The sequence below is a fragment of the Falco biarmicus genome, chromosome 4 (assembly GCF_023638135.1).
Source record: "Falco biarmicus isolate bFalBia1 chromosome 4, bFalBia1.pri, whole genome shotgun sequence".
Classification (NCBI taxonomy): Eukaryota; Metazoa; Chordata; class Aves; order Falconiformes; family Falconidae; genus Falco; species Falco biarmicus.
In genome coordinates, this window is record NC_079291.1 from 79,489,772 (window position 1) to 79,511,215 (window position 21,444).

General features: G+C 38.6%; 2 protein-coding genes across 2 annotated transcripts in view; both read left to right on the plus strand.

Annotated features, from left to right (window-relative positions):
* The window catches only part of MOSMO (modulator of smoothened), a 33,107-nt gene extending 24,527 nt beyond the window's left edge, over positions 1-8,580 (plus strand). Inside the window, exon 3 of the mRNA XM_056334782.1 lies at positions 4,597-8,580. Coding sequence (XP_056190757.1) covers positions 4,597-4,781 — 185 coding nt within the window. The 3' untranslated portion in view covers positions 4,782-8,580. The remainder of the gene's footprint in view (positions 1-4,596) is intronic.
* Positions 8,581-9,988: 1,408 nt separating this feature from the next.
* Positions 9,989-21,444, plus strand: part of VWA3A (von Willebrand factor A domain containing 3A) — a 33,924-nt gene continuing 22,468 nt past the window's right edge. Inside the window, exons 1-13 of the mRNA XM_056338653.1 lie at positions 9,989-10,054; positions 10,693-10,817; positions 10,895-10,969; positions 12,235-12,289; positions 13,109-13,207; positions 14,244-14,350; positions 14,656-14,781; positions 16,088-16,196; positions 17,351-17,416; positions 17,889-18,014; positions 19,434-19,572; positions 19,662-19,765; positions 20,025-20,105. Coding sequence (XP_056194628.1) covers positions 9,989-10,054; positions 10,693-10,817; positions 10,895-10,969; positions 12,235-12,289; positions 13,109-13,207; positions 14,244-14,350; positions 14,656-14,781; positions 16,088-16,196; positions 17,351-17,416; positions 17,889-18,014; positions 19,434-19,572; positions 19,662-19,765; positions 20,025-20,105 — 1,278 coding nt within the window. The remainder of the gene's footprint in view (positions 10,055-10,692; positions 10,818-10,894; positions 10,970-12,234; positions 12,290-13,108; positions 13,208-14,243; positions 14,351-14,655; positions 14,782-16,087; positions 16,197-17,350; positions 17,417-17,888; positions 18,015-19,433; positions 19,573-19,661; positions 19,766-20,024; positions 20,106-21,444) is intronic.

Below are 21,444 nucleotides of genomic sequence, written 5' to 3' on the forward strand. Positions count from 1 at the left end.
AGTTGGTGGCAAAAAAGTAACCTGGCTTTGGTATTTTTCCATGTATCACTGAAACTGCTTTTTTGCTAGCCATACTTCAAATTTATGTAACCCCCTTGCTTTTTCAGGGTGCTTATTGTGCCCTTTTCTGGTTTAGAAGATAGAATGAATCTATGGTAAATCTCAAATGTAATTTCCATGGTCCTTGAACAGATACTGTTAAGCTCTGAACATTGTTTCTAATTACGGAAACTTATTCTCTGCAGAAGCTACCTAGGTGGTCTTCTGTATACTATAACAGTCTTGGCTACTGCAGGAAATCACGGAGCTCTCACAAGATCTGTTTACATCTTACACAGATTCAGGTCTTTCACAAGCTGCAACTACTAGAAAGGGAATTTGTTCTGTGTCTGAGGTGCTTCTCTGAAATGTACGAAGGGAGGAGATGCTGGACAGAAAAATCATATTTCTGCCATTTTTCCAGCAGTTACCAAAGAGTCTGTCATTTCACCTAAAAATTCAAGTGTTCATGAGCGTAATGGACTTGCTTTTTGGAATGCAAGTAAAAATGGGGCAGAATAATCACATTCTTAACTCACAGTAGCCATACTGCAAATGTCTGTCCCTGGTGTTCTGCAGTGAAGAAAGTGCTGCTTGAGTTATTAAAGATTTGTACCAGGTGCTGCTTTCTATGTTATGCATCTCTAAAGAGGCAAGCAGGTATTACAATGAGCCCTCTAAAGACTAGACCATAGCTTTTTCCTCCTTTTAATATGCCGTATCCTGGATTTTTTGAAGTTGTCATTGGATGCTCAAAACGATTTCAAGCTAAAGAATTACAGGAACTGTCTTTTTTTAACAGCCACCATTCAGAAGCAGACTAGAAATAATTGTGTTTTGTTACCTAAATATTTTTGTTAGTAGAAATTGTACTCATTAAGTGTCTTTTCTGGAAATTTTCCTACCCAAGGAAGAATTTGAAATCAAAAGTATGTACTCTTGAGGGAGAAGTTCTTTATGGGTTGCTGGAAATGTTGCTGGAAATTCATTGAGTTGACGCTACCAGATATGGAGAGTTGTGTTTGGGCTACAACCTGTATAAGAGATTTGTTTCCTTTAGCTTACAAATCTCCTTCTAAAAGAATACACACAAAGTTAACTGAGCACTTCATATATTGGATTTTCTCCTTACTTTCTTCTTTTTTTAAAATAAATTTGTCATGCAGACTTTTCTTAATGAAGTCTCAAAACTTTGCCATCATTCTTCTGCGAGGCTTCCTAATCTGAGGTAGGCTTTGATGAATACTTTTTTTATTTGCTATTTCAGTAGACTAAAAATTCAGACCACATTAAGAAGATTGCTTGGACACCCTCACAGCAGACCATGTGCACTGCAGTATGTGCAGTGGAAGAGGAAAGATGGCTGGTTAATGCTGTAGTAAATGTTTGAAATGTGTATGCGCATCAGCATTCTGCACACTGCCTGCATGCGCAGGATTTATTTTTTCTCCTGCTGTGGACTGAGGGAATGTTGAGCTACCTGCACCCTCCCGTCCTGCAGTGGGAACACTGGGAGACCCCGGGCACACTCCACTCAGCAGTACAGTGCTACTAGCAGGTCTCAGACCTAGGAGCACTGGTGCATGTATATACAACATGCCTCAAAGAACAAAGGTTTAGTAGAGAGGGATCTATTCTTCAACTGTACCCATGAGGCCATCAGAATTTTTCCAGCTGTGTCGTACTTAAATATAATAAATTTAATCTTGAAAGTGCAGGTTGCTTTCAGAATCCTAAAGCTAGAAGTGTGTTATTGTTAAAATACTACAGAAGTTTTGTAAAGAACTGGAATGCTCATCAGAGACAAACTGGATGTAATGGAGTAATACTGGATGTAATGTAACAATACTCCTCAGAGTATTGTTCAAACTGTTACTAATTGTATGTTGCGTTACTAATTGCACATCAACCACTGTTTTCTGGACCACTCGAGTATGGAGATCTTCTGTGCTTGCACAAGTCTGCTCAAGAAACACATACCCAAGCTTTGTCTCCTCAGATGGACCAGCTGTTGGTTAAGATTAATTAAAAAAGGGGGAACATTCTTTAAGGATTAGATTGTGTAGTGTGGAATTACATGGACTGATATCATGTAGATTAAAACTTTCTAGTTTATTTAATGTTTAACATCTGGTTGCTGGTTCTTTGGTTGTGTTTTAATAGATAGCCTAACGAAGGTAGCACTGTCCAAGAATGTAGTAACTATGCAGTTGCCAGATGTTTTTTGTTTGTGCTCTTTTTTTTTATGTTTTAAAAAATAATCCGCCGGCTGCGGTTGCATTAAAAGCGAGAGACGAGCTCCCTCTAGTGCATTCTTTCCTGCTCAGTGTTGTCAGCTGAAAGGCAGGTTGATCCGAGGGGTAGCAGCTCTTGACTCAAAGTGTTGTGAAAGTTGCACATGTTTAGGAAAGCAAGGAGCGGCTGATGTTCTGATGTGGATCACGGTTTATGAAACTGTCCTTTTTTTGTTTCTGCCCAAGTCCTACTTGAACACTTCTTGAGTTCAGAATCATCATGCCCATACTAGTCTCTTTTGTAGCACAGGAGTGATTTTTTTCCTCAAAGCTGAAACCTGTGCTATGCAAATCATAAGCTTTGAGCATCAAGATATAAAATATATTATAAACTCCTAATCTTGGATAAACACAGAGTCCATTAAAAAAAAAAAGGTTTTAGTATGGGCGTGTAACACTGTAGCTGGGTAAATGGGAGCATGTGTATTTAGTCAGGAAAAGCAGTAGTGAAGTTACATTGAAAAATACTGAGGCTGCTCCAGCCCATCATGTTCTCATTTGGAAAAACTGGAGACTTTGTCCTGGTAAGGCCAAAGGGGACAGGCAAGCTTCTGAATTTATGTACCTTTGGAAAAGCAGCTGCAGCACTGCTGACTTGCACAGCAACCAGTGATCAAGATGATGGCTATTACTGTTGCTAGAGTGTTTTACTGTTGCTTGTTTGACTTGTGGGGAAGCTCAAGGAGGGAACAGCATCCCCAGTTTGTTCTGTCTCTTAGTGGTAGGGAAAGGGGAGACAAGGACAGCACCTGTGACCCTTACTAACAAACAAAAAGCAGCAGTCTGTTAACTGAGAGAAGACTGAAAAAATCAGCGTGTAATGCACTTTATTCATGTAGGAGCATTGTAACTTGGCTTGGATTTTCTTTTTCATGTGGCTGTGTTTATAGGTGCACTTTGAGGACTAGGAGAAGCTTCAGTGGTAGCCAGTGCATCATGTTAGGAGATGTCAGTATGTGGATTTTTGGGCTTGGTGGGAGAACAGAGCAGGTTCAGCCCCTTCCCCCCCCCCCCCCCCCGATATAATTTAGATTTGGTTGAATAATGGGTATTGGGATGCCATGCTCCACTCATAATAAATTATGTTTGAAACAAAGTTGAAATACATAGAAGTGAAATAAGAGTAAAGCACTAGTAGTTGACTGAACTGGTAGAATGAGATAAAATTGTGTTCTTCTAATACTGATTAAAAACCTAATTGTATATTCTTGCATATACAATCAAACCGATTCAAAAGTGAATCCTTTTTATTATGAAGAATGTCTTGCCTCTTAGAGGGGCCATATTTGGAAGGCGTTCCTTTGGTCAAGCATATTGCTACATTTGAACTAAACAGAGTTACTTATCCAAAGGGAAGGATAACAACCCTGGATGTGCCCTCCTGGATTTGATCAGTGTACTGAAATGTGCTGTGAGGAATGTTAGCCACTCTTGATACCTGAAGCCTTTGAAATCCATAATGTAATTCTAATTAATGGCTTTAATAGGAGTTCTGGTTTCTTTTTTGTACATCCACACAGAGTCAGTTGTAAGCATGAACCACGTACATAAGTCTAACTGTTCAGGTGAAATAAAAAACCTCATTGCTTGGTTCTCTTTGTTCATGGAGTCTGAATTTGAAGTTTTTCACTAAGAAGCTTAGATTAAACTGAATCAGAAAACATTCTTTGTATTCTGGTAGAAAATCTTAAAGATATTTAATTACATAAGGAAACATCCATATAACTAGGAAACTGGCATCTTTTAATCTAAAAGAAACTGTAATGACAACCTGTGTTTTCTATTTGTAGCAAACTTACAGAAAAGGAATTTGTGTGGAAGAATGGGAGAGGGCAACTACAGTTGGAAAAAAGACAACTCTTGACAATAGAAAAGGAGTTTCTTCAATGTTGAATGTTAGTTTACCTTTACTTTGGGGAAAAATTAACTGAAGAAATAATGAACTCTGTGACTAAATTTGTGGATGATGGTAGAGGTACATCCACCAAATTTTTATTCTGTAAAGACAGTTCATGATCTAGTGAGCAGGACTGAAATTACAGTGAAAATTGGGGGTTTTTAGTTTTTCTTGGGAATAGATGGGGGATGTTTTAAAAGCATGATAATGCCTACTCAGTCCTTTCAAGCAAGTTAGGTAGTAGAATATCTCAGCTGTTCAGTTTGGTCAGAATACTTTGCTTGCTTGTCTGGACTGCTCTAGGAATGGATAAATATTCTCACTTTAACACAGCAGTGACTCTTTTTTTCTCTTCTTTCTTTGCAGTGATTCTATTCTGTATGGCAGCCCTAATATTTCCAATTGGATTTTACATCAATGAAGTTGGAGGTCAACCATATAAATTACCCAATAACACAGTGGTTGGGTCTTCGTATGTACTGTTTGTCTTATCCATTTTCTTTACAATAGTGGGACTTCTATTTGCTGGCAAAGTTTGTTTACCTGGCTGATGAATGTCTGAACTGCAGGACTATTTTGGAAAAGAGCAAGACATCGGAATTGCATTCTCAGGAGGATGCTTAAATCAGACTATGAAACACTTACTGAAAAGAAGAATGCTTTGACTTGTTCTCACTATGCACTTTGGATAAAAAAAAGGAGAGCCTTTCCCGTAACCAAATACAGACAACGTCAACTAATCTCCTGAGCATATTTTAATGCAGTCGGGTCTGCACTGTGATAGGAACTAGTGAAGAATGCTTTACACTGAGAAGCATAATGCCCCATGTTACTGTACTGTTCCTGTTTTTAACGTCTAATGATTTGGAAGTCAAAGTATTTATGAACTTTGTGGTAGACCAGAGGGTTGCAGAGGAATTCAAGTGAGGCTGGCCTCGCTGTTTAGGAGATTAGTATTTTACATCTTCCTTCTGATGAGCAAAGCCTTCGGCACCAATGTGGATCAATCTTGCATTACTGCACCAAGAAGCCAATAGATCAAATCATGTTCTCTAAATGTATGTAATGGCGAGAAGACATACATCCCCTCCTCCCCCATAAGTTCTAGAAAAACACTAAGGAACATGTTAGAGGGGGATTTCTTCCTTATATTTATATAAATATATATATAAATATATATATATATTTTGCTGATGCAGTATACAGTGTGTGTGTATGTGTGTGTGTGTATATACACATATATGTATATATATGTATATACACACAAATGGTTCCTGGAAAAGAACTCAGAACGCTTTGCTAGCAAAACACTGTGGTGTGCAAAACTAGAACTCAATAGAAAAAAGCCATTTCTCTGAAGGCCACATAGCTGAGAGTCTTCAGTTTACCTCATTCTTTGTAGCAGCCCTTGATTTTAACAGTTTTTGTAATAGGTACAAACGATCCCATGCCTTTCTAGGTGCAATTTTAAGTTAAGCTAAAATTCTTTTTATGGTAATTTATTTGTATATGAGGGTAGAAGGTGAGATCATGTCATACCTTAAAGTTAAAATCCTGATTTTGGGAAACTGACACTATTTAAATTATTAGCAACTGTTGTACAGAAAGTCTCTTTTTCTACTGCATTGTTACATTAGCATTCATACATGGTCAAGCACAGCATTTTACTATAGGTTAGCATTTCTCTAGCACATGTAAAGTGCAATCTTTAAAGTCATACAAACACTATTCCACTGCAAAGATGGAAGAACTTATTTTTATTTTGAGTATTAATTCATCTTTACCAAAAAAAAAATGAGCAATATAATTGTTTAAATAATATATGCCTTGTTTACTAAAGCTGTAATTTTAAATGTGCATTTAAGGGCCACCCAAATTTGGAGTAAATATTCCTCACTAAAGGTAGTTTTATTTTTCAACACAAGGATAAACATTTGAATCCATAGATATCTTAATTCACTACTTAATCTAACCTTGCAGAAAGTACAGTTTAGTGTCCCAGGAAAGCTTCCTGCACCATCAGTATTTGTTTTCCAGTTAATACGTGGTTTACCTGAGATTCATTATGAACACAAAAAAATGGTATTTGTCAAGTGCTGTTTCATTGAGCTTATTAGAACTGCATTACTGAATAGACATTTTCCTAAAATGTTAGCGAAAGAGTATTTTGGAATGAGATTGTTGATAAAATATAATCAGTTCCCAAAATAATCACTTATCTGATAAGCTTAAATGTTTGAAATAAGACAATTTGCACAATTCTTTTAAACTGTGTGCCATTCAGACCCTAATGGGTCCCTGTCCTCCTCCACCTCTTCCCTCTCCCCCTCCCCAGGTATTTTAATATGAAAAGGTTATTTGCTGAATTAAGTTTGTTCAAAGATTTCAAATGAAAAGCAAACTTGTCACTGGAATGGCCTATAAGTGAACTTTTTTTTCCAGTCAGCTCACTCACAGGTAGAAGGGAGTGTTTAGGGCTCACTAAATTTTTTTTAAAGCATACTTGTCTGTAAATACAGCTGAGCACCTCCTTGGAAGTGATGGATTAAATATGATTTGGTTCCTAATTTAAGCCTTTATCTGCATGAGCAGTGTGAGGTCCCTAGTGATGTTGGCCCCTAGTGATGTGAGACAAAGTGCAGGGTTCATCAGCTGGTTGTGTGTCTTAAATTTTTGGTGTTATCACTGTTGTATCCTAAGCTGAAGTATTCACTTTAAAAAAATAAATCATAAATTATGTTGGGGGGGAGCTCTTCATTTTCAGAAATGCCACTTGTAAATAGTTCTAGGAGATTTTTTTAACAAACACAGGTGGTGGCGGTGGGAGTTCCTCAGTTGCTAAGATTTCTTCTCCCCTCCGCAGCTTATTTCAGTTATAGTAACATCATGTATACAGTGGATTTAGGCTTAGATTAAATGGATCATAATTTAATAAAAAAAAAAAAACAACACTTATTTTGGAGCATACCAAGACTGTGGCTGGCTGGCTGGAAATATATCTGATCTGCCAATGCTATTGCTATGAATTATGAAATGATAGCAGAGATTTAACAAGTAGATAGTTTAATTAAATATTTGAGCATTTTAAGTCCAGAAATAGATGCAGCCAACTGCATTTAAAATAAAAGCACCCGGTAATTAAGAGACAGCTGTCAACAGTTGCTTTTAATAAGGTCACTAAGTACTATATAGTACAGTATTAATTTATAGCAGAAAATCATATCTTGTAAACTGTATATAAAACACTGTTTTATGGTGCAATCATTTGTCAAACTTATGTCTGTTACTTTTATTTTAAAGTTGTGTGCATTCTTTTCATACCTAAGAGCATCACTGTAAGATCTGCTGAAGACTATTTATAGGTTTTATTTGCACAAGATTTTGTTTTAAACTACGGGAAGTTCGTATTGAACATGCCTAAACATCTGTAGACTTTTTCAGTTCATGAAAAGCAAATGTTTCCATGTGTATCTTCTCCAAAGGTAATCCCATATTTGTGTTGAGTGTTTACATAAACTTTTCTGATTCTGCCAGCCATTAATTGTAACTTTTTGAAGGACAGCTCATTTCATATGTCACTAAAGATTCTTATTTAGTCTTTTGCTTCAGAATTCCCCCAAAGGTTTGACGTCCCATCGTAATGTAATTTGTGCACACTATGTTGTTGCACACTATGTTGTTTGTTTGGCCAACAAAATGTAAGATCAGAAGCTTGAAATACCTTCAGAAAGAAAACTAGTGGATTTGTCTGTATAAATCTTGCGTTGAGCTCAGCTGAAATATTTGCCTGGAAGCTGTTTGTCTCAGACCTGGGGAGGGTGTGCTTCCCTGAACACACCAGTCTATTGAAAGTCGCTTTCCGTTGTTAATCTTGCTGGCCAGTGATACCAGTTTCCCGAAGGTGCTGGTAGCCTGCACCACCACCTGAGCCTGGTCCTCTGGCTGGAGTGAAGCAGCCGAGGGCCCTCCTGTCATACCTGTGTTTCAGAGCCATCGTTTAACCACTTCGGAACACGACTGTAGATTACTGTTTGCCCCAACACACACACACACGATAAAAATGAAAGCTGTCCTTTAAAACCTTTGTGAAGGATGAAAATAATGAAGGAAACGGTGTCTGCAAGGGGTTGTCCTGCCTGGGCATCGTGTCGCTCGCAGCTTGACACCCAACCGCCTGTGTCCCCTGCCCCGGCCTTTACTGAGGATTGTTTTCTAATTGGTTTAGAACATTTTTCAATTAATGATTTCCAAACAAATGTTAATACAAACTGTATAAAATGAACATAATTTTCTTCACTTGTATTTTTGTTATTGAGCAAGTTTATCAAAATAAATTGTCTACTAAAGCGACTGGCCCCGGCTGCGCTGACTGGAACTGGCCCCGGGCCTCGCGCCCGGGTGGCTCCTCACGCCCCCCGCGGACCCGCCCGCCGCCGCCGCCCGCTCCGCCCGCCGCTGGGGCCGGCCTGTCTCCACCGGCAACGCCGCAACGCGGCGGGCCCAGCGGGGCGTGGGGCTGGGCTGCCCCGGGCCCGCACGGGGGAAGGGTCGGGTCGGCTGAGTGCCGGCAGGTACCTTCGCCAGAAGGGGCTTAGGGGAAACCCTGTCACGGGCGCGGTGGGAGCCCGGGCTTTCGGGACGTGTCCGGGCTGGGGGCGCGGGGGGCAACGGGGGAGGCTTTTCCTCGTGAGGTGAGGAGAGGAGAAGCCCAGCGGGCGGGACGCGCGGGGTCGGGGAGCCGAGGGGCCTTTCCCTCATGAGGTGAGAGGCACCAGCGGGCGGGACGCGCGGGGTCGGGGCGCCGAGGGGCCTTTCCCCCGTGAGGTGAGGTGAGGCGACGAGAGGCAAGTCTGGGGGGGCCGGGAGGCTGCGGGCAGAGGGCTCCGCTGACACCCTTTGGTGAGCGAAAGGGCGCGGGTGGTTGGGGACGGCATGAGGCAGCGCAGCCCTGCCAAATGAAAAACAGCATTTTATGATCGTTTTTGCCTTGACGTTGCTGCGGCTAAACCCGAGGGGCAGCTCACCTACACGGCCCCATCCCCGCCGCAGCCCCGTGGCGGCTCACACTCGTTCGGAGACCGCTGTTTTGCTTTGGTTAATCTTTCCTTCTGTCTGAGCTGTGTGGCTAGTCTCCCGGCAGCTGTGCGTACATAATTAACTGCAAAAAACCTTTAACAAATAGCTCTTGCAGGGTAGTTCCTAAATGTGTTTTCTATAGGTGGATAATTGTAACTCCTCTTTGCAGCTGTTGTTTAATTTCCTGTTGTCCCACATGCAGTGTAATTATCATATAAGTTGCTGACTATTAATACCTTTTAAAATAGTATGTATTCCTGAGGGTTTAAGCTTTTTACTCTAATACTTTTGTCTTTTTGCATTTTTTGAACAAGGCTAAGTTTATTCATCTAATGGATACACACATCAGGAAAATGGCACCGTTGTTGGACAATGATCAGGTTTTGGCAAAAGTTGGGTGAGGATACTGTTAAAAAGTCTTCTTGGGTTTTCATATATAGCTATAGAGTAAAAACTGTAGCTTGTATAAACTATGTACTATGTCCTTTCAGAACGTTTGTCATGCATCAAATAGAGTGTGTAAACAAATGTCAAAGCATAAAAACTTCCTACTGAAAAAAACTTGTAAAGAGTTTATGATAATACGAGAATGTTGTAAGTAATCCCATGAAATTAATTGTCTTGTAGCGTGACCACAAAATCCAGTCTACAGGGTGATCATCCACCATGGCAAGATTTTACTATGCCTCATCTAGGACCAGATGATGGATTGCTGGTAATGTATATCACCAAGACACAAGATCTGCTGGTAGGCATGTTAGTTTTCCTGCTAAATGGAGTAACTAGAAAAGTAACACATACCCACCATAAAATACAGAATGGGGAATAAATAAGCTGATAGACAACTGATATGTTTCCTTACATATATTTACATATACACACAGACAATTTGATAGATAAAATCACTAAAGTCATTAAACTACGTATAATTTCTCTGCAGAGTTTAATCAGTCCATGAACACACAAAACAATAAAGGTACATCAACTGTTGGTACTGATTTTTTCTTCAGAAAAGCAGAAACCAAATATATACCCCTTCAAACTCTGTGAGGCAGGTTTTGGAAATGCTTAATTTTTCTCCCTCCCTTGTAACTCACTGGGGTATTTATTTTAATTCTTTTACTAAACTCTCCTGTTTCTTGTCTTCCTGTCTCCTCCAGACTAACCTCTTCTTACCCTTTCTTTAGCTCACAATCAGGGAATATTCTGAAAGCTTCTTTTCCTTTGCATCCCACATCCAAAAGTGTATGCCAGTACCTAAAATTATGTTGTTCTTGGATATGCATTGCCTACTAGCAGCTGTCCTTGGGACTTAAATTTTTGTCACGTTGGAACAGCACATTTCATTTCTCATGCTGCATTTGATTTTTTCTATTTCATCTATAGGGAGTACAGATGAAGAAAATACAGTCTAAAAAGGTGCAAACCACAGAGGAATGGCTAAGAAACCACAGTTTAGAATCCTTGAAATTAACATTAGAGCATCTGGTAAATGAAGGCAATATTATTTTGTAAGTACAACACTGCCCTTTCTTTAGTCAGTTGTAATTGTGTGCATCTTTGATGTTAATTATACATAGTGTTCCAGGAATTCAGGAAATTGTGTTGAAGAGATAGAGTTTACAGAAGAGACGGTTACTGATTTTGAATCCAGACTTTCTGAGTAAGTATCCATCTTGTTTATGATTTTGGTGCATGACATTCTATATCCCTATCCCCCGTGACTGCAGGTACTGCCTTCAATTATAATTTGTTACCTTTGGGAACTTCAGAGTATCTCAGCATTAAATCCTTTCTGCTGAAATTTAGGGTAGGTGATAATTATATGTCACTACAGCTGAGGTTTTTTTAATGAAGATGCCTATTAACCAGGTTTTGAACTGAAGCAGTTAGCTCATTTTAGAAAGGTAGCTAGTAAATGGTTGGGTTTTCACAGGTAATACTGCATATTTGTGGGTTATGTTTACTGTAACTTGGATTAGTTTCAAGCCATGGATCTAGTCACGATCTGTGGAAATTAGAAGTTTTCTAAGTGAATTTTAAAATTATAAAATTAAGGAAACTTAAATTGAGGGGGGAAAAAGCTGTAATCGTGTTTTTGCTGGTTTTCACTCCTAGACTGTTCCTAGGAGTGCCACTACTTCAGCATACCTCACTGTGTTAGTTATGAAGATCCAAAATCTTGAGAAGGTCCACCTTTGGTACTTGGGCCCTGCACCATCTAAGCAAACTGTCTGCAAATCTGGTTTAAAAAAGTAGCTTTAGCACTTTGAAAAAGCAGAAAGGTGTTCCCCCTTTATTGATTTAAACTTTATTTGCCAAATTGTAAAAACTGTGCTCATGGTATTAAAAATAAGTTGGTTGAAAAACAATTTTAGAGGACAGCAAGCATATTGTTTTAGCTCAGGTTATACCTGTTTTGAAATGGAATTGTTAAAAGTTGTGCTGCATTTAGTCCAGTACTTCAATGAGTGTGCTGCCTTTCAATGACAAGATTGTATTTCACGACTGTTTTAAGCCATAGGGTAGTTTGTGTTAAACGCATCTGCTGCTGCTAACCTGTGTGTGATGAACTAAACTTAGTTTTGCCTGAGCTTCTGTCACTCACACATACACATGGTGAATACCCCTCTCCTATCTCTGAACAGAATAAGCCAGCAACTAAGGAGGAAACATTTCAGTGATCCAGTTTTCAAGACAGCTTCATATCTAATCAGTCAAACAGCTTTAAGGGAAGAAGTTTTTAAATGGTTAGCCCTGCCACAACCACTTGTGTGAGAACACTGAAAACAGTATTTTTAAATACTGTTTCTCACAGATTTTGCATATGTGAGAGAAAGGATGTGATGAAGACAAGTGGTTGATTGTTACATCAGTGTACAATGCAAGAAAATGCCTTAGCTAAATGTGTGCTATGCCTTTTGTCAGAGTGATCGAACTTTATCAGCAGCGAATTCAGTGGCTGTTGCAGGACAGCAGAAAGGTAACTTTAACTTTGCAGTATATTTTTACACTGGAACTGTATATGGCATTAAAGAATAAATTAACTTTTGAATGCTAGTGAAAAGTAGCTTCCAGAAAGCTTATGTATTTTTGTTATTTACTGGGAGTTATACATCATGCAGTGATACATATCTTGAAAATGGATTGGTTTTCTTGAACTTTCATTGGTATGCAGTTTTCTGCTTCCTAGATCCAGTCTTTTTCTTTCTCTTAGCAGTCTTAATCATCAGGACCTCTCTGCGATTTAGATGGGAGCAGACAACGCTGAGCTTAAGCTCTGACTGGAGTGGAGCTGTCTTGTAGTCCGTTGTGCCCTCTCTTGCAGAGCTGGTTAATCGCTTACTGTGCCTAGTCGTGCTAATGCTCAGGAGTGGGAAAGGGACAAAACTGCCTCTCAAAGGGGATAGAGAAAGAAGCAGCATTCCAGAATCTGGCTTCCACAAAGTTGCTTGGTTTAATGTGAAGGAGATTCTGTAGACAAAGTTATTTTTATCCTCTCAAATAACTAATAGTTTGTCTTGGGAAGGAGGTAATGTGATTCACTGGTAAGCATAAACTGGGAGTCAGGAGGCATCTCTTTTTTTTTTTTTTCTTTTTTTTCTTTTTTTTTCTTCTTTTTTTTTTCCTGGTTTTTTTTTCCTTTCCCTTGGCTTTGTCACTGTGTTATCTTTATGCTAAAAAGTTTAAAGTGAAAATAAATACCTAATATTTGATTTTTAAATAGTGTTGTACAGAATAAACAGTAAAACTATTAAACTTTCAATAAGCTTAGTATTTACAGTAACTTTTCTCTTTTAAGGTGTTTGGCCTCATAAAAGGGACCAAAGTTGGACTTATGGTTCATGTGTCTCATATGAGTTACGGACCTCAACTACTGGATTTTCAGAAGGACCTCTTGGTAAGTAATAATAAGCAGACTTTGACAATTGTAACTTACTAATTAAGCTTTTGTGTAACTACAAGTCAGGAACTTAGTAGAAAAAAACTGCTTAAATTCAAAATATACAATACAATAGTTTTCTGTTGGAAAAAAGTATGTTCTAAATGTCTTTGAATGCTAATGTCTAGATAAAAACAAACTTCTCTATGTACTATAATAATAATACTCTCCTTATTAATATCTTGAAATTTCTCAATTCTTGTACTAGCATTCTCAATTGAATAAACTTGCCTAACAAGCAGCTGTAAGAGATAGAAACAAGTTGCACATAGAGCTATTTATAGTAAATATTGTTTCCTTATGCTTTTATGTTTTGTGGCAACAAGGCACACTTCAGAATTTTGGTCAGAACCTTGGTTCCTGAAGTCCCAAAAGAAGCTTTTTCTTTATTCTGCTCTTTATTTCTGTAAAGCTTTTGTATTAAGGAAGGAAGGTATAACGTAGCTGGTTTACTATCTAACTTTGAAACTTTGTACAATTTCATTTTCTGCATTCAGGAATTATTTTACATCAATTTCTATTACCTGCATTTTTCATTTGTGTGTTTTAAATAAAACTCCTTCAAGAAAACTTGATTTCCACATAGTCTGGCTTGCCTAGCCTTAATATCTGAACTGTTGTTTAGCCCTAACCATGAATATTTATCAAACATTTTTAGTAATTGCTTTGTGGGTGAATATGCCCATTCTAGATCAGTATGTTGTTTCACGTGCCCATCAGCTAAGAAGAAAAAGTGACAACAGTACAACAAATATTCCCCGTTTCCTGCCCCATTAACAAATTGGCTGGATCACCCCAGGTTTGCAGGTTCTGTCTCTGTACTCCTTAACAAATATTTGAATCTGTATGGCTTTTTATTGGAAGCTTTTCTCTGTGGTAGCTGAAGATATTGCTGTCAACTATTTTTAGGGAATTGCTATTTTTAGTCTTTTACATAATAACCCTGCTAGAAGCAGCATGGATAATAATGCATTAACAATTTTTTATTTATTAGTGCTTAATAGATGAACAGCTATGTTACAAGAAGCAATTGTACTGCCTCTCATTCAGTACAGAAATTTCATCTCTGTGGGAGAGTCCAAAAAATATCAATGTTCATGTGTAAGTAAGTTGATTTCTCTGAAAAATAAAAGTGTTTCAAACAAGATCTCCATTTAATTAGAGCAATTTTTTGTAGATAATAGCAGTTTTTCATCTTGTGCCTGTAGTGATTTGTAAGAGGGGGGAAAAAAGCAATGAATTTTAAGTGCATTTCAAGCTAGTTGTTCAAGCATGAAATATCTTAGTAGCTCCTGTGATTTGTAGTAATCTTCATGATCTATCTTATTTAACACCTGCAAATTAAGTGTACATATTCCTTTTTCTCCCCCTCCTGCCCATCCCCATCCTCCTGCCCTCTCCTGCAGGCTACATGAAGCAAGACAGTGGATACAACAGCTGGAACCTGGTCAAGGCTGCAATTTGCTGAAAGCCTTAAAACATGTCTTTATGATGAAAGAACTGAATTCTCTGGTTTTTATTGTAGGAAGCTGGTAAATTCATTATGTGTCAACCAACTTTAGCTGGCATAAAGAATTGGTACAAGAATCTGAACTTGATGCAAAAATAAATAGAAAATTTAAGATCCAGGGTTTTCGTACTACTGAATTCCTGTATTCCTTCCCTTTTTTACTATTTATAAATCTTTTCTGATATGAAGCTACATTTTTTTGCTTTGCAGATCAGCTATCGCTTAATCCATTGAGAGTCTGCTAGCTCTAATTTTGCACCAATAAAAATCCTTCAGCATCATTAAGGGTGTCACGGAAAGGGTCCACATGTCTGGGAAGATGATATGATGAGCTAGATTTTGCTGTAAAATAGCATTAAGCATTTAAAGATAGTCTTCTGTCTGTGATCTTACTGGTGCTGATGGAAAACTTGACATGTCTGATTAAATAAATGAAACCAGGCTGAGACAGATAAATTATGGACTTAAATTCTGTAGTTCTACTGTCATCATTTGAAAAGTTGCGGTACTGGAGTCAGGATTATAAGAAAAAGACTACAGTAAGGATTCTGGAAGCGTTACCCTACTCCTAATTTATTTTGGTTTTTTTTTATTTTAAATATGCAAATAAGGGATGGTGCAAGTTTGGCAAGCTTGGTATTTAGTGTGATGGAGATTACGTTTCAGCTAATTTCCTGAACACAACGGTGTTCAGTTAAAAGGTTCCAAGTTTTGCTTAGGTCTGCTTTGAACAGAAAGCAAAACTTTATAGATAATGTGTGCAAGTGAAAACTTCCTTAATTTCTGTCCCTGGCCAAAGTGTAGCTGGAAGGAAAACTTTCTACTAACCATGAAGAACCATCAAAACTCGGGGAATGAAAGCTCTGTGGGTTGCAAAGTTCTAAGCACAAAGGTTTACATTCTTTGGTGCCTTTGGAAGACAGTGCACATCCTTACATACAGTTGAAGATCTGATTCAAAATCTTTTATATTGCCATTTGTCACAGGGGGAAAACCCACAATTCCTGATTTTTAGCTTCCAGGGCTATCAGAGAATAATTTAGAACATTTCATGCACAAGCTGTTAAGAACTGGAATAGAATCCTAGTGCTTTTATTGTCATTCAGGTTTTCAGGACAGGACCAAACCCCAGTAGTGGTACTTCAGTAATGGCTGAAAGAGAGAGGCAATTAAGTTATGCTAAATGACTGGATTACATTCCCATGACTGATTATTTCTTTCCCACTTAGTTTACCTCCCTGTCTTCTTCAGTATGACCTTTTTCCCCCATTTGATTACTGCCATTGTTAATTCTTTTTTTTTCCCCCTTATTTATTTATTTATATCAGCCCTGACCAGCCTTTGGAAATATTGTCTGACTATGCTCAGCAGTGTATGCTGGGGAGAAAACTGCAGACTCATGCTGTTACATATGATTGCAGCAATCCTGCTTCTCTTGTAAGTAATTGTTTTAAAACTTACTTCCGTAAGTGTCCTGTCATTTGTTTCCTATTCAGCTGCAACATCTTCTCTCATAAACTTGAGGGGAAGCTAACCTACTCATTAAAGAGTTCTTGATCTAGCATTGTATTTTCTTTAGAGCAGTTTTGCATACAAGAAAAGATTTGTTTGGAGCATTCATCTTGGTTCATACCGAAGCCAGAAGTGGCAACCAAGTGGTGTCAGCTGGCTTGGCAGCTGAAGGGAAGCAATTATTTCCAGATAATCATCCTTTGTGTTTACAGAGAAGACTTTAGGGCTAAGAGCTCTTTTGCAGGTGAAAGTGAAAGATGGGACCTCAGGTAGGCAATATTGCAGTAAGGACAAGTGGGTAGGGAGAAGGATCATAGGAGACAGAAAGGCAGGGAATTGGAAGTGAGATCATATGAGCATGGCAGTATGGGATAGGAATATTTTGGTATGGAATAGCATCAGGGCAAGACCTAGAAGCCTTGCTCAGATTATAGTGTTGATCATGAACAGTGGTTTAGATCTTAGCAGTGACTCCCTGAAGGAAGAGGACAGAAGGATAAGCAGTTACTTTTGATGAGCTTCTGCATAGGAGCTTGGGTTTAGGTGTTGATCGCTTGTTTAAGCTTATCCCTAAGGCATGTAGTGGCTTCAGTGGCAGGGAAGACACCACTGAAATCCTGGTTTGAAGAGAAGATTGAATGCAGTAAGGGCATTGCAGTCATGGGGAAGGGGATTGTAGTGGTAGATGGTAGGAGAGAAGGAGATGGGGGAGGTGAAAACAGAAAAGGATTTAAGAGGTAATTACAAGCAAGGGAAGGATAGCCTAACATTTATACTTGTAGACTTCAGTGATATGCCTTTGATCTGCCTAGCACAAGCCTGCGTTCAAAGGAAGAGAAAGTGCCTGGCATTTTAACACAAGGTGAATGAACTTGACCCGTATTGCCTGTTTCACGAATTTCTTTACTGAATTAGTTTTTCAGCCTTACTAAAATAAGACTGGTAAGGAAACAATGGAAGCATAGTTACTTTGGCTTTCTCATGACATGTACCTCAAAGATTCTTTCTGTCTCTAATTAAGAATTGAATACCAAAACTGAAATCAAAGTAACTCTTTTTCTTCCTATTTATATATGTAGGCAGTTCTAAAGAACTTTGCAGAAGCTGTAAGAGGCCGTTATCATTGCTACTCTTCAAAGGGAGAGGTAGGTGACAGCTAGAGAGGCAAAGCATTTTTCTCTTTTTGATGATTCTTCACGTTGAGAAGGTAAACTAATTATCATCTGTGTGGAAGTTTATAGCAAGACTTGGTGCTGAAAGTCTGTGTCATAGAAGTGCTAAGGATGTGTTCAGTAAACCTGTAGTTAATTTTTTCTCTGCAAGTGAAAATGCTTTCCTAAAAGTGCAATAAATTTTGCAGATACTGTTCGCTGACATAAAGCTGATTAATAGGATCAAAGCAGTGGCTTATGGTAGACCAATTCAAAATAATAAAATATTATCTTGTTTATAAAATGATGACTAACTTACATGCAGTGCATTAGATATATTTACACTCAATTCTGCTGTGCCAGGCAGTCTTGTATAGACGTACACACATCAGAGTAAGAAAGCTCTGTTTAGTTAGTGTTTGAATAGTAGTTAACTTTTTTTCCCCCCCTTTTTTTATATGTACAGAATTTTGATAGCAGTGATTTTCGTCTGCTACTTCAGGAATCCCAGAAGGCTAAGGACCTACTCAAGACCATCAAGCAGAGTTTTCAAAGAAGAATTGGTGGTTCTCTTGTTAGTAGATTAGCAGATGTATGTATCTTTTTATTTTCAGGTGTACTTTGAAGTATCAAGGGTAGAAGGTTTTAGTGTTCACAGTATGAAAAAAAAATTATATGACTACTCAGGTATTTTGATAAGTGAACTTCGTATATTATATATTGGCCATCCATTGTAAGAACAAACGAAGGCCAAAACCAGTAGAGACATTTTGCTAGATGTTCTCCAAAATGCAGCAAGTTTTATAAACCAACCAAAATGCGATAAAAAGAACATTGTACCATGATCATAATGGAAATCTAAGAGAATAGCTACCCTAACAGTATGCATGGTCATTTGAATGAAGTTCCAACAGTCCTTTAAATGGGAAAAAGATACTTACTCCTACATGATTCAGATGGACACTTAAATCATCTGCAAAATCCTAAGGGCTTGTCTAGATATATTAGTAGCATGGAAGTTGGGAAGCTACAGTCTGTCTGTTAGACATCTGTCTCTATGTTGGTCCTGTCTTATTTTGAGGATTTGGCACCCTTGGTAATGTTTCTATTTTTATGCCTTATTTGACCAACATACCAGAGGTTCTTACCTTGTTTGTCTTTTCCCCAATGAAGTAACTTCTAAGTGCTTTTGATGAAATATGGGTGTGGAAGAAAGAGAACCTCCTGTGATTCTGTGAAAGAGGGACTGAGAGCTTTCATTGGGTATCCTCCTATATCTGGTCATCTGACCTGAGGCATCCTAGACAGGAGGAAAACTGGTTATTTGTGAATAATATTTCTAATTTTGTTTTCCCTCACCCTCCCTATTCTGTATATATAGAATTCTTTAATCTCTCTTCCAACCTTATAATTACGAAGGACCATGTAGACTACATACTAAGCAGAAGTCACCCTGAAATGACTTGGAAGGTTCTATATCCCTCAATAAAAGCATGTCATTTCAGAAACTTATTAGTCAAACCTTCTGTATGAAAAAACATCTCCACAAACTTCTTTCCATTCATAAAACAAAGGTCTCTTACCCCTTTTTGAAATAAAGGAATGCTAGTGCCCTATAGTAGATTTTATCGACTTGTTTCCATTGGTGTGAATGAAGGTAGAATGTGGTTCATTTGACTCTGTGCTCAGTGCAGGCAGAAAATGGAACAGTCAAGATTTGGTCTGTGTGTAATGGCGATCCTTTTGAGACTTACTTTTCTTAGAGAAACGATTGGCTGTTTTCATGCCAGTATGCATAACCACAATATTTTAATTTCCCCGTGGGTTTTTGCATTGTGGCAAGCATAGTGAAGTTAGTGGAACGTTGTCCCCCAAAACTGTTTTGCTTGTTGAAATCCCAGCACTTTAGTGAACATAAGTAAAACTATATTCCACGTTGAGTATTTTGGATTGAGGGTAAGAAAAAATTAATGCTAAAATTTGCAAGAGTTTTTCTTAAAATCTCTTTTAGGTTTCCATAGAATTTGCAAATACAACACCTTCCAACTTCTTACCAAAGCCTCCAAATCATGAAGGACCGTTAGTTATTCAAACACCATGTGTCCTGGCCAAAACCTCAGCGGACTGGTTGAAGACATATGGATTGAAAGGTAACACAGAAAGAAAAGCTTAACAGGTGTAGAACGTGAATTAAAGGCAAAGCATGTGTTTTGTTTAATTTCTTTGTTTCTTACTATAGCTAAAAAGTTAAACCTATATCAAGTTTTGGCTCCTAATGCTTTCTCTCCTGTGGAAGAATTTATACCTATTCTTAAAAAAACAGTATCATCAACTCTGCATGAGGTAAGTAATGAGGGCCCTTTATTTTTCTTGGGTTTGTTGGGGTTTGGGGTTTTTTTCTTTCTATTGCTACATTTTCCTAATTAAAATCAGTACTTTATAAGTTAGTGAAAGCCTATAGAAAGAATTTAACTGAAATTTGAGTCATAGATTGAAATGAAATACTTAGACCATTCTTAAGAATGATTCTGGAAGGAATTTCACGTTAGTGTAGCTTATATAGGCTTCTGTAAACACATAACTAAATTATTCATCCTTCTAGAAAGCAATGATGCAGTTTGAATGGTATGACGGAACTGTGAAAAATATCCATGTTGACCTGCCAGTGTTACACAACTATCAGGTGAGTTGTCTGTAGTGATGTGGCCTTGTCAGGGCTAGATTACCATCTAACTATTCCACATTAATTGTTCTGTTACATATGGACTGCAGAAATTCATGTGCATATAGCTGTCCATGTAAGTCTGAAGTGATTTGGTCAAACTTGGGGCCCAGATTCTTAAGGTAGTGAGGAAGGAGGCTAAATAAGAGAGTCTATCAGTGCTGCTTATAAATACAGCAGTATGCATTTTGCAATCTATGTTTAAGAATGTACGTACATTATTTTACTCGTGTATGTATGAGTGCTTTAGCCTGTACATTGAAAGGATACAACACAATAAAGTACTGCTTGCTTTAAGAGAACTGTCTTGTTTCATCTTGGTTTAGCCATTAAAAAAAAGTTTTGTTTTTTGTCTTATTTCTTTGAAAGACAAACAAGTTTTATGAAGAATGTCTAATTGTTACTGGCTAGACCAAGAAAGACTCGAGGCATAGCAAGAATGTTCTAGGAAGTAGTGTGGGAGTGCATTTGGTCTGGCTGAGATGGCGTTAATTTTCCCCATAGCAGCCATCAAAGCTGTGATTTGTATTGGTAGCCAGAGAGGTGCTGATAACACACCGGTGCTCCGGCTCCTGCTGAGCAGGGCTGGCACAGCACCAGGGCTGGCACAGCACCAGGGCTGGCTCTGCCACATTCCCCCTCGCCAGCAGGCTGGGAGTGGGTAGGATCTTGGGAGGGGGCACAGCCAGGACAGCTGACCCACACTAACCAAAGGGATATTCTGTGGCATATGACATCTGCTCAACAATAAAGTGAAGAGAAAGGAGGAGGAAGGAAGGGCATTTATTATTTACACTTGTCTTCTGGAGCAACCACTAGGCATACTAAACCTCTGCTTCCTGGGAAGTGACTGAACATCACCTGCTAATGGGAAGCAGAGAATAACATCTCTTATTTTCCTTTGCTTCTGTGCATGGCCTTTGTTTTTGCTTTATTAAACTGCCTTTATCTTGACCCATGAGGTTTTTTTCATCTTATTTTCTCCCCCTTCCCCTGCCCTGCCAAGGAGGAGAGTGATAGAGCTGCCTGGTGTCCAGCCAAGGTCAGGCCACCACAGCCTTTTTTTGATGCCCAACATGCACACAAGACAATGGCAGTTTTATATTAAGTGTGCTAATAGCTATAGTATTTATGAAGTGGCAAGCTCCTGTGCAGGTCATGGAGTCTGTTGGCAGCACTGCTTATCTCTTTATTTTGCTGAGCTTGGGAACATAATACAAATGATGGCTGTGTGCTTTACCCTGGCATTAATGCCCTTGCTGTGCTGGGGGAGCTGCCTTCTGGAGAAGATGAGGGAATA